Source organism: Centroberyx gerrardi, chromosome 23, assembly GCF_048128805.1.
Source record: "Centroberyx gerrardi isolate f3 chromosome 23, fCenGer3.hap1.cur.20231027, whole genome shotgun sequence".
In the NCBI taxonomy this organism is placed as follows: Eukaryota; Metazoa; Chordata; class Actinopteri; order Beryciformes; family Berycidae; genus Centroberyx; species Centroberyx gerrardi.
In genome coordinates, this window is record NC_136019.1 from 19,779,340 (window position 1) to 19,793,349 (window position 14,010).

At 41.1% G+C, this 14,010-nt stretch overlaps 2 protein-coding genes across 2 annotated transcripts; one reads left to right on the forward strand and one right to left on the reverse strand.

The window, feature by feature from the left end:
• The first annotated feature begins 1,869 nt into the window (after positions 1–1,869).
• Positions 1,870–13,637, forward strand: zcchc4 (zinc finger, CCHC domain containing 4). The gene is made up of 13 exons (XM_071905942.2): positions 1,870–2,042; positions 2,635–2,753; positions 2,891–2,973; positions 3,485–3,757; positions 4,369–4,449; positions 8,913–8,985; positions 9,098–9,248; positions 9,421–9,521; positions 10,997–11,118; positions 11,339–11,414; positions 11,525–11,576; positions 12,018–12,165; positions 13,226–13,637. Exons 1-13 carry the CDS (start codon positions 1,955–1,957, stop codon positions 13,347–13,349), a joined length of 1,491 nt encoding a protein of 496 aa, XP_071762043.1. The 5' UTR covers positions 1,870–1,954; the 3' UTR covers positions 13,350–13,637.
• LOC139916939 (putative E3 ubiquitin-protein ligase TRIML1) lies at positions 4,280–8,641 on the reverse strand. Its single transcript, XM_071905945.2, has 7 exons — positions 8,586–8,641; positions 7,865–8,088; positions 7,360–7,455; positions 6,665–6,901; positions 6,536–6,555; positions 6,264–6,394; positions 4,280–5,558 (listed from the first exon to the last, which is right to left on the reverse strand). The coding sequence occupies exons 2-7, from the start codon at positions 8,084–8,086 to the stop codon at positions 4,960–4,962; spliced, it is 1,305 nt and encodes a 434-aa protein (XP_071762046.1). The 5' UTR covers positions 8,087–8,088; positions 8,586–8,641; the 3' UTR covers positions 4,280–4,959.
• Positions 13,638–14,010: the final 373 nt, after the last annotated feature.

A 14,010-nucleotide genomic window follows, 5' to 3' on the forward strand; every position in this document is an offset into this window, starting at 1 on the left:
GCCTAAAAAGGTGGGTAAACTAGGTGGGTTTACTCTGCATCCCTGTGTATATATGAATTCACAAAGACTCACGCAAAGCTGTTTGGTTGAGTATTTTGATCACATTTTTGTTGTTCTGTACACCCCAACACGTAATAATTCCTTTCCTCCAAATGTGACAAAGTCTACGCTTTTATTTTGAAGGCAAAACCACTTAACTTCCTGTCGTAGTCTAGCTAACTCCGGCTAGCTTGTCGCAGCTCTGGTTCAGCATCCAGCAGCAGTCTGCTGGTGAATACCGCGTCTGACAGCGCCACTGCGCTCGTGGCGTGGCGAGCGTGAACGTGCGGGAGTTGTAGTCTTTCTAAATGAAAAGAACCGTCGAAATAACCGACGTCGTGCTTATTTTGGACTACAAGCGAGGTCTGTGTAAACAAACCGCATCGTGCAGGAGACAGGCGACAGACCTACGACAACAACAGAGGGAACCAGAGATTTCCCCTTTGTCAGTCAGTCAATTCACATAGCCTAGCTTGTTTTCTTCGTATCCTTGTGCTCTTTCTCCTTTTCTGTATATTGCATATATCTTTATGCTTTTAGACTTTTTCAGTTATTTCATACTGCATGGGTTTCATCTTTAGTAAGCCTATATTTCATATCATACATATTTTCATTCATTTTTCTTTGTCCCAGTATGCTCTACACACCCTGATGCTACAAATCCTATTTTTTCAGTTATACATTTCTACTTAAATGTTGTGCTATGTTTAATATCCACCATTTCTTATGTGTTCTTATTTATTTTCATTTTTCATTACTATTTTGCTGCAACAACACAATTTCCCCATAGGAATCATTGAAGTTTCCATCATTATACATTTTCCCTTATTAAAGCTCAATATAAATGGCATTTAAATGGCTCACTTAAGCATGTTAATTCCAACAAATACGCCTTATTATTGCTGCTTTACTAATGTATTACTCAAGTATTATTTATTAATGTATCATTTTCCGTGGTTTGATCCTTGATTTGATATAAATCTTCCTTGTTTTGACACGTGCTTACCCAATACGCCCAATGTATTATTTTCTGACTCTATTATAACTTAATTTGAATTTATAGAGCCAATTTATGAAGCATGGGGCTCGTTTATTATATTGCAATGTTCATTATGGCAGGTGCAGTGCTGATTCTCTTTACTTGTCTGCCTCCTGCTGGGAGGAAATTCCGTTACATCAAATCAGCTGCAGTATATTTTCTTCCACAAAGTTTATACTGTTTATTTTCCCATTCCATCAAGTATATTATGTTGTGGCACCCAGCAATATTATTGAATTGAAGCTATTATGTTGCTTTTACATTGTAAATAGAGAAAACTGCTCTTGTAACTCTGTAGCCAATTAACCCTTTCCTTGTTTTTTAATTAACTTCCAGGTCTTTGTGAAATATGAAACATATAACATTGGAGTTAAGAATAGGAAACTTGTCAAACATTCAAATACAATCCAAAATTGGGTAACTGAATTATTTAATACATTTTATTAAATAAATTAAATACATTTTGAAAAAGGAAAAAAGGAGTAAAACTAAAAAAAGAGCATTTAATTACATCATTTCTAGGGGTTTTAAAAATAGTAATAGTATAATAATCATCATATCAGTTGTTCTCAAGTAGTCAAATAATTAATATCTATTACAATATGTTGACTTTTGATTTGAGAGTCAGTAGCCTATATTTGCAGTTGGGAATAAGATAAAGATAACGATAAAATTCCAACAGTCCTTTCTTTGTGAGAACTTTATAGCCAATGAGCTTTTATCGCGACACAATGGTCATGACGTCACATTTACGCGACCAATACTCGGTAGTTTAATACATCCATGCTCGGTACGGCATGGCTTCCACTTGTTGGGCTTAACTCTCATTTTTACAAAGTTAACTGACAGTTTATAAACTCTTTTAACCCTAACGACATGGATGTGTCCGGGGCAAACGATGACAGCTTTGCAATAGAGGTCATTCTTCCAGAAGGGGATAAAAAAGCTCCATCTTGTCCGCATGGTAAGGCAAAAATAACTAGGATAACCTCGTAGCTGGGAACGTCACATAAAACACCCTTAAAAAATTGGTAGCTTAAAGTTTCTTTGCTTATTGGCAAAATATATACCTGGTAGAACATGACTTAAGGCGTTTCACGTATAAATAAAGTCTTCTGGTAAATTCGGCGTATAGCTGATCCACCAAGCAGCTTTTATTTAAACAAAACATCAACATTTAGAATTACTTCATACTGCTCGCAACGCCTTCCACGGCGGTGTAATTTGGTGGAAGAAGGCTGTGGGAATACCGGGCGAACCAATTAAAAAGTTGAAAAGCTATTAAAAGAAATGCTGCATGTGTATTGGATGTGAGCCGAATTAAAGAGTGACTCCTAACGACTCATTAAAGGTCTTAAGTCATGTTCTATGAAGCAAGTTATGTAGCCTACCTTTGCCGATTAGCAAGGCAACATTAAACTGATGGATTTTTAAACGGAGTTTGGCGTGGTGTCCTCTCCATTCAGCTGGGAAGGGCACATGTCGGCGTTACACCTCATGGTAAAGCATCTAACTTACAAAATAACTTGCATAATGTTATTTGTGTCTTTTGCCAGGTCCAACGTTGTTATTTGAGAAGGTTTGCAAAGGAGATGAGAAAGGCAGGAGGTTTTATGCTTGCTCAGCCTGCAGAGATAGAAAAGACTGCAACTTTTTTCAGTGGGAAGATGAAAAGGTAAGCTCTCTAGTCACGGTCAGCTTCAAAGCCAAAATCTTCAGTTTTTCTGATGTGACATTTGTATTTATCACGTAAGATCAAATGTCTGAACACGTTGAACACTCACTCATTCTAATGCACTGTTTGTTTGTTAGGTGTCAGAGGCCAGGCTGTTGGCCAGAGAGGCAGAGAACCAGTCCAAGAGACCTCCGTTCACCCACAAGGAGTACTGCTCCAGGTAAGAAGCCAACAGCAGACATGACTTAACACTTTTTATGAATCACAAGGAGCCACTGGTTAATTCGGCATACAAGTGATTCACAAAGCAGATTTTTGTTTCAATAAAATCTCTGCTGACCAATGCTAAAGGTTGAAATAATATTAAAATGAGTGCTGCTTAGTGTATCGGCTGTATGCCGAACTGAAGAGTGGACCCTAATGATGATTAAAAGGTCTTAAGTCATTTTCTAGGAGGTGTGTATGTTCACCAATAAGCAAGGCCACATTAAATTGCCAGATTGTTGAATGGAGTTTGGCGTCATTTTTCTCCATACAAGAGAAAACAGAACATATCGGGGTGAATTGAGAGCCATATTAGCCTGTTTTTGTACAGGATTGAGATGGTTGCAATGTCAAATCCGCACGACTCAAGTCATCACACTAATACCTCAATCAGACTAATATCTTATGAAAATTGATATCTTATATTTAAGTGAGGCTGTTTTCATGCACCGTAACTTGTCCCTCAGGTTTCGGAAGTTCGCCTCCCTCCCGGTGGATGACAAAAAATTCTGTCAGGACTGTCAGACTCTGCTGCTACTGGGCGAACACGACGCCCACGCCTCCCACAAGTCTGCTGCCATCACCGTGGCTCAGCTGAGGAGGCCCAGTGCGCTGCTGCGCCCGCTGGAGAACAAGAAGAGCAATGCCCAGTACCTGTTCACCGACCGTAGCTCACACTTCCTGTTGGACACCTTGGCCGGTCAGGGATACAGGAAGGTGCTGTGTGTGGGCACACCCAGGTGAGGGATGTTATCCAGTGGATTTTGGGGTTTGAAGATACTTGAAACTAGATGTTTGTTTTAATTGTCTTTTAGAGAGGGATCAACTTAAATGGTAATGGAGGAACTCTGGAGGAAACACCTAATACCTTTAATTTTTGGGCTTGAAAATTGTCAAATTAGAAGATACTGAATATTTCAGCAGTATCACTATTGGCCCTCAAAAACCCATCTTGGTCAAAGCATACAGATGGGAGAACATTTATACAGACCATGCATACAGAAATCTTTTTCATGCATGTACTGTATGTATTTCATGCATTTCATCCTACTTTGTATAATTACCTCACTGTGTGCCACGCTGCCCCAGCGCCCATAGTGATTGAATGCTGAATATATATTATAGTTTAATTGTGTAATCTACTGTCTGTTATATACCTTGCAGTGTCCCTGAAACTGTATGTAGACAAAGACAAATTCTTTATACTTGTCAATTAAAGTGAGTCTGATTCTGATGAGTAGATTAAATTTTACTACAGACCAATTGTTAAAACTTTTTACAGACAAATGACTGACATTAAACACTGTCAGAATGTGTTTTTTATTTACGTGTGATTGTCACTCTTTGCTAGACTCCAGGAGCTGATCAAGTTGCGTAACCTTGAGGGGAAACATGAGCCTATGAAGAGTCTCCTGCTGGACATTGACTTCAGGTGGGTCTATCATACTGGATTCTCCTACTATATAGCTGCTCTATCATAATGGCACATATGGACAGTAGAGACTGCATATTAGCACTAGCAAGACATCAGATTAGAGCCGACATCACTAGGGATGGGACGATATGCTCACGTATGTCACGATACGATTCGATACGTGATACGGGGTTCATGATTCGATACAACCACGATACGATGTAATAAATTAAAGTTCAATGACGACAAAGTCTGACTGTGCAGAATTATGTTTATTTCTGAGCCACAAATCTTTCTAGCAATGGCATTGGCTGGCTAGAATGTAAACAAGAATATAAAAATGTCATTACAAAGTGCAAATGATGTAATTTGGATGGAGAGCTTGTAAACTTGTGATGGTCAAGCGTCACATTTGTCACATTTTTGTATTGCAATATATTGAATTTCGATATATCGTCCCATCCCTAGACATCACTGTCATGCACGTATCGATAGATACCAGATGATCCCTGGAATATCTCTAGAATATCATAGAGTGTGAAGGTTACAGATCTCCAGGTGGTTTGGCCAGGCCTGGCTCTCTGGTGGTCTCAGGAACCGTACGGCCGGGTACAGCGGTTCGGTGAACTGGTGATGAGCCCTGTCGAACACCGGCGTCAGGGCCGCCGAGAACCTCTGCAAGACAAACATGGTCTCCGCATCGTAAAACGTCAGCTTGCCCTTCTCGTAATTCACCCACACTCCGACCCTTCCTGGCGGCGTTTGCCCGACGGCCTGGCACGCCACGTTGCGATCGTTGTGCCAAGCAGAAAGACGCCCGTCCCGGAGCTCCACGCACCACGAGTTCCTGTTCCGGCCCAGTTTGGCGCCCTTGTCCCGCCCCTTCCTCTCCAGGGAGCCATAGGCCACGCCCACGGCCCAGGCGCCGCAGCACCGAACGTCCACTTCCCAGTAGCTTTGGCCCGCTGTGACGGACAACGAGCCCAAAGCGCCGCAGACCTTGTCGAACTGGAGGGGATGCTCGGGAGCAGCATGGGCAGAGCCTGAGAAGCAGATGCCACGCCCCTCTGCCGTCACTGCAGTCTGGCCATGGCAGGTCTGCCTGTCAATCATCATGGGGGACGAATCTGAAATGTAGCAGAGCACCCATTTTCCGTGATGGCACTTTGACCTTTGAGCATGCATCAACGTTATTTCAAATATATCTAGGGGTGCGATCACACCTACAGTTTGTTTTCATTGGTCCGAACCATAATGGAAAAGTATACTTTGTTTAATTTTTGTATTTGGCTCATTTAGGTTCACACATGGATTCACAAGTAGCTTGTTTTGGCGTTTTGGTAACCTGTCTTGAAGTGTCTTCCCACCAAGTTAGAGATTTTGGCAGGGGGGAGTCAATGCAAATCTGATTCCAGTCCCAATTAATGGACGCCAATGGACTGATGGACTTGTTTGCACTCTTTGCCATAAATTACCTTCTCTGGTGTTCATACCAGTTAAGAAGACCTGAAGAAATAGCTGAATATAATTGGTTCAAATGACGTTCTCACTCCTAATGAACCGCACCACAGTTTGCATGGAAGAGAACCAAGACCTGCATTTTCAGCCGTCACAGTGCGTTTTTTTGGTGCAACCTGAGTTAAAATGTTCTCACCTGCCCAAATGAACCAAACTAAAGGAGTAAACGCTCCAGAGTTTGATAAACTTCTCCAAATATGCCTAGTGTGAACGCATCCTTAATTTAGCCAGTCATGTTTTACATGATACTTTATTGATCCCTAAAACAAAATTCTCTTTTCCGCGGCCCCCCTTTGACATAATCGTCCTCCTACCTAACAGTAGAGTCTTCCTCTGCAGCTGGGCTTTCAGGTCTTTGGAGATGGAGCATAGTGTTTTCATAAGCTTCTCAAATCTCTCTTCATTCAGTCGGATTTCGTTCTCGGAGGCATTTGGCTTCTTACAACTGGGAAAGTATTGATCACGATGATTTTAGAGAGAGATTTAAAATAGAGCACTATAGGTGCTCACCAACATAGCAATAGTTTGTTAAGACCAGAAGTTCAATCTCTGTGATGATAAATGACATCTAATGACAGGACATTACCTCATATTTTCAGGCTGACCCTGCAGAAGAGACACAAACAGAAATACTACGATTAACACAGCAAGGGAAAATACCGTTAAGTGAAGTTTCTTTTTTAAACTTTGTAAGTGAATATCTCTTGAATCGGACCTTAATGTCTCCCTCTGCCTCTTGGTTCTTGGTCAGTGCTCTCTGGGTGGTGGCAATACTCTTGTTGACCTGGGCCAGGTGTTGGTCCCAGTCCTTCAGAACCTGATCAAGTCTGGTCCTGGTCTGTCTCAGGTCCAGCTCCAGCGAGTCCAGGACCACCTGCTCGTCCTGCTTCAGGACAGACCGCATGCCCTCGAAGCGCTCGCGAACCTGCTGTTTCATCACCTCCGTGCTCCTCTTCATCAAGGAAAATGGATGGAATGAGAAGCAGAACTTGAGTGAAGGCCTTACCGAGTTTATACCATAAGTGTTAAATCTCCCATGAGATAATTGGTGCAGTGCAATGTAAGTGTAGTGTAGAGGAGTGTAGGATTGATCAGTGCTTAGGGTCATGGTTCTGGTACACCAAAATGTCAGTTCAATGAATGAAAAATCTGTAATGGGAGGTGCCCACTTGATAACCCCGACAACATGCTGTCCCACTCCATTCCTTCCCCCTTTTATCCTTTAACATCCGAGCCAGATTTCTGTGTTGGCACTCATTTTAATTTAATAGCACAAAGATTAGTTAGATCAAATCCTGTGTATTGGTAAATGACTTTATCTACACTGTAGTGCTATGTTTCCTACCGATTTGGACTCGCTGTGGGTTGGATTGTCTCTCTGGAGTAAGTATTGACAGGTCGTATACTTACAGAGAGATCCGCCTTGCGTTTCTTCAGAGACTGGATGTGGGCCTCAGCCCGAGATCTCTCTGCCTGGAGCTCCCCCACACGTCTAGACAGTTGCTCCTGTAAAGAGTGGACCTGAGTTGTATTCAAACTACTCGACTAGTATTTATTTAAAATAGATTAATTGATTTAAACTTTGATAACTTAATGGTTGGTTGCAATTTTGGCAAGCCTAAAGTTGAATCTGAATTTGATACTTGTTTGGTTGACAGTTTCCCTATGATTTCAGACTTTTTGGACACCCTGTAAAGCCGTTTGGTGGACACTTTTATCTAAAGCGCCTTAACATTGCCATGAGTGCATACAGTTTTTGCATGGGTGGCCTCAACGGGAATCAAAGCCTTGGCCTTGGCGGTGTTAGTGCCATATTTTTCCCATTACAGCCGTACAGGACCACACATGCACACATTCTGTATTATGCAGTTGAAGAATAAAAGCGCATTAATTGAGCCTTCACGCACATCTTTACCTCTGAGAGTTGTCGAGCTTCGGCTAGCTTCCTTAGTAGTTTTGGGGAACGTGGGAAGGGCTGAACAACCCCATCTGTACTGGAGTCCAATGGAGTAAAGCTCAGTCCACCATCCTGCAGTACACTCGGGTTACCTGCAGAGGGCGAGCCAAGACCACTCTGGACCGATGGAGGAGCCCGTGTCGACAGTCGACTATCGACAGATGGCTGTTTCTCTGTCATTTCTGAGGAGAGACAGATGCAATCAAGATATGTTAAATCCGGAGCTGCCATGTTTTAAAAAGCATTGTTCATTCATAGCCCGAACTAGTTTGTTTGATATGGCTGTGTTTGCAGACTGAACCAGTTCCTCAGGTTTTCATAACTCTGTGAAAACCTGTCTGTTCTGGGTCCATGCCAAGCTTTCTGTTACAAAACTATCCAGAACATGGTCTAATTTCCTCTCCAAATTTCCTGAAAACATATCCGCTGCAAAGCATAGTCACATTGCACAGATCTCTGAATATTTTACATTTGGATTGCAACAGTTGGCATATTTTGTATGTATACTGTTGCAAAGCACCAGTCTTTTTTTTAAAAGAGTTAGTTCCTTGTTGAGTGTGCAACAACTTGTAGACTTCTACCTGCTGTAAGAGCAACATATTCTTTATGCTGTGCACAGTCAAATATAGACTAAACTGTATTCGTTTAGCATGAAATTATGGCTCTCAGCACTGCTTACCTCTGATCTGCTCTCCCTGGCTCTCTGTTGTGTGCTTCTGTAAAGAATGCGAAAGATAGAACTGCAGAGAGGGTGTGTTCTTGCATTACAAGCCGCAGCCTGCACTGTACACTCAAACCCCTTATCGTTACCTGGATACACACCTCAGGAGATTCAGTGTATTTGCCAACTTTGTGTGGATATAGATAAGTTCAAACTTGCTCTGTGTTTCTAGCTTGCATTAGACAAAGAGCACTACACAAAAGGCAATATGCTGTATTTGCAAAATTTTCTGAGCTTCGTGTCTCACTGAATAACATGGGGTATGATCATTTCTTCCTGTTTCAGGTATGCCCAGTTCTATGGCAAGGATGAATTCTGCCATTATAACATGTTCAACCATCACTACTTTGGCGGAGAGGTAGGAGTTACAACACTTGGATTTTTTTTTCTTTTCATGGGGTTACACTACATTAAAGCAGTGCCGTTAATGCTGTCTTCTAAAGATAACGAGCCTGTGTTTGTATTGTTAGGCATCCAGTGGGGTCCTGCAGGCCTTCCTCAGTGAGTCTGATGGGGAGAAAGTGGTGATGGTGGCTGACCCTCCATTCGGTGGCCTGGTGAAGCCTCTGGCCAACAGTTTCTCTCTGATCTCACAGACGTGGAGGAAACTGCAGAGCCCTGGTCAGTGTCGCTGTTCAGTTTGAAGTTTTCCATGTGAAATAGATTTATTTTTTCATATGAATTGAATTCATGGCAAATAAAAATGAATCAAATATTTTGTCAGTTTTAATGTAAGAATCCCAAGTCCAATTTTTCAAGCTAACCATCCATGTGTTTGTATGTGTGTGTCCAGACAGCAGTAGTGTGGAAATGCCCATGATGTGGATCTTCCCTTACTTCTTTGAACCTCGCATCTTGGAGTGCCTCCCCTCCTTCACCATGCTAGACTACCAGGTATTGGCATTGAACCAAATTGAGCAGAAAACACAATGGTAAAAAATACTATACTGTGTCAGTATGCGTTTGTAGGTGATTATGAATGAGATAATGTAGCGGATGTGGTCAGTGGTCCTAGTACTGCATTTCCTCCTTGAGAAGATTAATACACATGACCCCTAGGTCTCTGCATTACTCTGTAAGGGGATATCCCATTATAATTGCTAGGCGTAACCCAGGTTTGGTACAGCTGCAGGATATTGAGTCATAGATTTAATTTACTAGTGATAATGAAATGCAACAAACTAACTCTAGTCCAGTCTAGTCAATTGTGCAATCATAAGCGATGAACTGAAGTTCAGACATCCAAACACTATGTTTCTCTTGCACTATAAACTAACCCTACACTATGTTTCTCTTGCACTATAAAGTAACCCTACACTATGTTTCTCTTGCACTATAAACTAACCCTACACTATGTTTCTCTTGCACTATAAACTAACCCTAGGCTATATTTCCCTTGGGCTATAAACTAACCCTACACTATGTTTCTCTTGCACTATAAACTAACCCTACACTATGTTTCTCTTGCACTATAAAGTAACCCTACACTATGTTTCTCTTGCACTATAAACTAACCCTACACTATGTTTCTCTTGCACTATAAACTAACCCTAGGCTATATTTCCCTTGGGCTATAAACTAACCCTACACTATGTTTCTCTTGCACTATAAACTAACCCTACACTATGTTTCTCTTGCACTATAAAGTAACCCTACACTATGTTTCTCTTGCACTATAAACTAACCCTACACTATGTTTCTCTTGCACTATAAACTAACCCTAGGCTATATTTCCCTTGGGCTATAAACTAACCCTACACTATGTTTCTCTTGCACTATAAACTAACCCTAGGCTATATTTCCCTTGGGCTATAAACTAACCCTACACTATGTTTCTCTTGCACTATAAACTAACCCTACACTATGTTTCTTTTGCATTATAAACTAACCCTACACTATGTTTCTCTTGCACTATAAACTAACCCTACACTATGTTTCTCTTGCACTATAAACTAACCCTAGGCTATATTTCCCTTGGGCTATAAACTAACCCTACACTATGTTTCTCTTGCACTATAAACTAACCCTACACTATGTTTCTTTTGCATTATAAACTAACCCTACACTATGTTTCTCTTGCATTATAAACTAACCCTACACTATGTTTCTCTTGCATTATAAACTAACCCTACACTATGTTTCTCTTGCATTATAAACTAACCCTACACTATGGTTATCTTGGACTATAAACTAACCCTAGGCTATATTTCCCTTGGGCTATAAACTAACCATATGCTATGTTTCTCTTCAAGTGGACTATAAACTAACACTAGGGTCCATTTCTCTTGAGGTGGACCGTAAACTAACCCTAGGCTAAGTTTCCATCCAGGTGGACTATAAACTAAACCCTTGGCTGTGTTTCTGTCCAGGTGGACTATGACAACCATCCCCTGTATAAGCATGGGAAGACGGGCAGGAAGCAGTCTCCTGTCCGACTGTTCACCAACATCCTTCCCCGAGATGTCGTCCTTCCTAAAGATGAGGGCTACAGGTATCACCACACTCAATCTGTCATCTTTGAGACCAACTTTTTCGATCAGGACCACAGAAAAGGAATTTGGGTGCATTACCTGGAAATATAATTGAAAAGTGTCCATCACTACTTTGACGTTTGAGTTGGACATGCTCATTTGTGTGAATCTACTTTTAGGAGCATATGCTACTTAATAGTAAAAGATCATTTTAGTATATCTGCCTTTGTTTCCTTTTAGATTTTGCTCTATATGTGAGAGATGCGTGTGGTCCCTGAACAAGCACTGTGCTAAATGCAACGTGTGCCCATCTAAGGTACAGTACTGCAACTTTCCATACATTATAGTACTTTGCATAATGTGTTGAAGGCAGTCTATGAAATTGACACATATGGTTCAACTGTCACTGCCTGTCTATCCCTCCAGGATGGCCGCGAATGGAAGCATTGCTCGACATGTGAGAAATGCATGAAGCCATGTAAGTATACTGATGCATATTGCGAGATGCACATGGTGCGATGCATGCTGATACAAGTTTAAACTAACTAAAACATCACTGTCTTACTAACAGTCCCCCCTTCATTATTTTTAGGACTTCAGATATTACAATATGCGCTGTAAAATGCGATAGTCCAATACCATACTAGCAGGCTTATGGTCTAAACTTATTTTAATGTTGACTGACTGATTGTGCCACAAGATCCCGACGAAGAACAAAACAAACACATCTGCATTAATAAATTCACACTAATACAACTGTCATGACCAGCTCGAAGGCCATGACAAGTAACGGGAGAAGGGGCGTCACACAACATTAGGAAAAAATAAAATATTCTAGAAATGGAATAAAGTAAATCTTAATCTTAAATCTTAATAAATAGCAGCCAATATTTAGTTTCTTTCTTGTTGTTCTGCCCAGCGTGGAAACACTGCCAGTCCTGCGGGCGCTGTGCCCTCCCAGACCACCCATGTGGCCAAGGCCAGGGGAAGGAGGGCTGCTTCAACTGTGGCAGCCTGGAGCACAAACGCAAAGGCTGCCCTCTCAAGGACACACACCGCATCAACAAGTGAGTAACCCTAACCCTAAATTGTCTATTGTTTTTCAAGGGTGCATATATGAAATGAGTGTACATTTGGAAACCCTGGCATGGTTTCCCCGCTTAGTTGGGTTCGTTTGGTCATATGAAAAACACAGCAAACGGACTGAGACCTTGTTGAGAAGGTTTCTTGGTTTGTTTCCAAAGCCAACCCTGGTGCTTCATTTTATGCATGCAGACCATGATCTGACCTGTGATCTGACCACTCAACTACAGGAAGCACTGTGCATTGCGGGTTAAACACGCTGTGAAATATGGGTTCAGGATGAATTTTACCCCAGAAGAAAATCCTTTCCCACAACAAATTTCTGACCAGTGAAAGAAATAACTGCCCATTGCCCATAACTGCTTGTTAATAAATTATGGTTCACTTGAAATTTTGCAGTGTAAAACGTAACCAAACCAAACAAAGGAACTATAGGTTTGAAAATAACTTGGACCGTAGACTAAAACCCCAATTCTGGCATCTCTTCAACATCTCATCATCGGTTACCTGTTGGGTTTAGAATTATTGTAAGATTTTAAAATTCACTTTTAAAGCACAGCACAAGTTAGCTCTGGCCCCAAGCTAGATTATAGACCTTTTAACCCCCTATGAGCCAAAGTTAATTCTTATGGCTAAAGCTTTTGGGCTCAACCTGCTTGAGGAGTGTAGACTAGCAGAATGAGACTCATATCATATTTTAAATCATTATTTGCTTTTATGCAATGTCTTTTGTCCTACTACTTGTACTATGCTATGCTGTATTGTCTGAGTATGATGTTGGCGTTGATTGTTAAAGCACTTTGTAAAGTCTGTTTAAAAAGTGCTATACGATAAAGCTTACCGTTATTAAAAGTCATGAGAACAACTTAGCAGGATTTAGCTTCATATATAACCACTCAGAGGCTTCACTGTGAAATTCATGCCCTCAAAGACTTAATCTTTTGAGTCCCATCACTGAGCCAATAAGTGCAAATGCTCGCTTGTCTTAACTTGTTCTTGTTGGTGTGTGTGTCTGTCTGTGGATCTGTGTTTTGCCTCATGCAGATATCGGTCCAACGCCAAGGGAGGACGCAAAAATGTGTCCCATCATCCCCTCTTCAAGCCCAAGGGTAAGAGGAAGTCAGGCGCCGCTCGCAGAGCAAAGAGGATGGCCGCCCTGTCCACGTGAGCTCGGCGTTCGTGCAGATACCTTGTCGACTGTGCAATCAGAAGCGATGAACTTCAGACATTCAAATCGTAGAATAGATCAAATATGAATATAAATGAAACATTATGCATATTTCAGTATAGTTTTAGCCTGCTATTTCTATGTGTTTGGACTTGAAGTTTCATTGCTAGAATCCCATCCCTAGTTCATGTTGGGACTTCACCTCTGGTCTAATAGCTGTTCTTAACTGTGTAAACAGAATGAGTGCTTTTGTGCAGTGTTTGGACTTGAATAAAAACCTAACGTAAATTAACATTCTAAATGCTATTCATTTTGTATCTAGCAGCTTTTTGTAGTCTGAAGGAAAGATTATTACAGTCCGTAGTCTGTCACACACTAAGGATAAGCCATATCCATCTGTGTTCTTTTGTACATAATCACACTTATAAACTGAGCATGTCTGTTGGGCAGAATATCAGGTCTGTTACACATATGAATGCAATCTGAGCTGCTTATGCAAGACTCCAGATTCTCTGATTTTTACTTTTTAAATACTTTAACTACTACTACTACTACTGAAGAGAACTGGGACAAATATCATCTCAAAGTGAAATGGCAATCAAGCTTTTTTTTTTTTTTCTTTTTTCTTTTTTTTTTTTTAGCCTTTTTAAAATGTATTTAT

What these genes read in the sequence shown, in the direction of transcription:
- zcchc4 (XM_071905942.2), top strand. Translation starts at nt 1,955, where the DNA reads ATGGATGTGTCCGGGGCAAACGATGACAGCTTTGCAATAGAGGTCATT. An exon ending in CTGCTGGACATTGACTTCAG is followed by an intron (nt 4,450 to 8,912) that starts GTGGGTCTATCA and finishes TTCCTGTTTCAG; the next exon opens with GTATGCCCAGTTCTATGGCA. An exon ending in GAGGAAACTGCAGAGCCCTG is followed by an intron (nt 9,249 to 9,420) that starts GTCAGTGTCGCT and finishes GTGTGTGTCCAG; the next exon opens with ACAGCAGTAGTGTGGAAATG.
- LOC139916939 (XM_071905945.2), bottom strand. Translation starts at nt 8,086, where the DNA reads ATGACAGAGAAACAGCCATCTGTCGATAGTCGACTGTCGACACGGGCT. An exon ending in GGTCAGCCTGAAAATATGAG is followed by an intron (nt 6,395 to 6,535) that starts GTAATGTCCTGT and finishes ATACTTTCCCAG; the next exon opens with TTGTAAGAAGCCAAATGCCT. An exon ending in GAGGAAGACTCTACTGTTAG is followed by an intron (nt 5,559 to 6,263) that starts GTAGGAGGACGA and finishes GCTACATTTCAG; the next exon opens with ATTCGTCCCCCATGATGATT.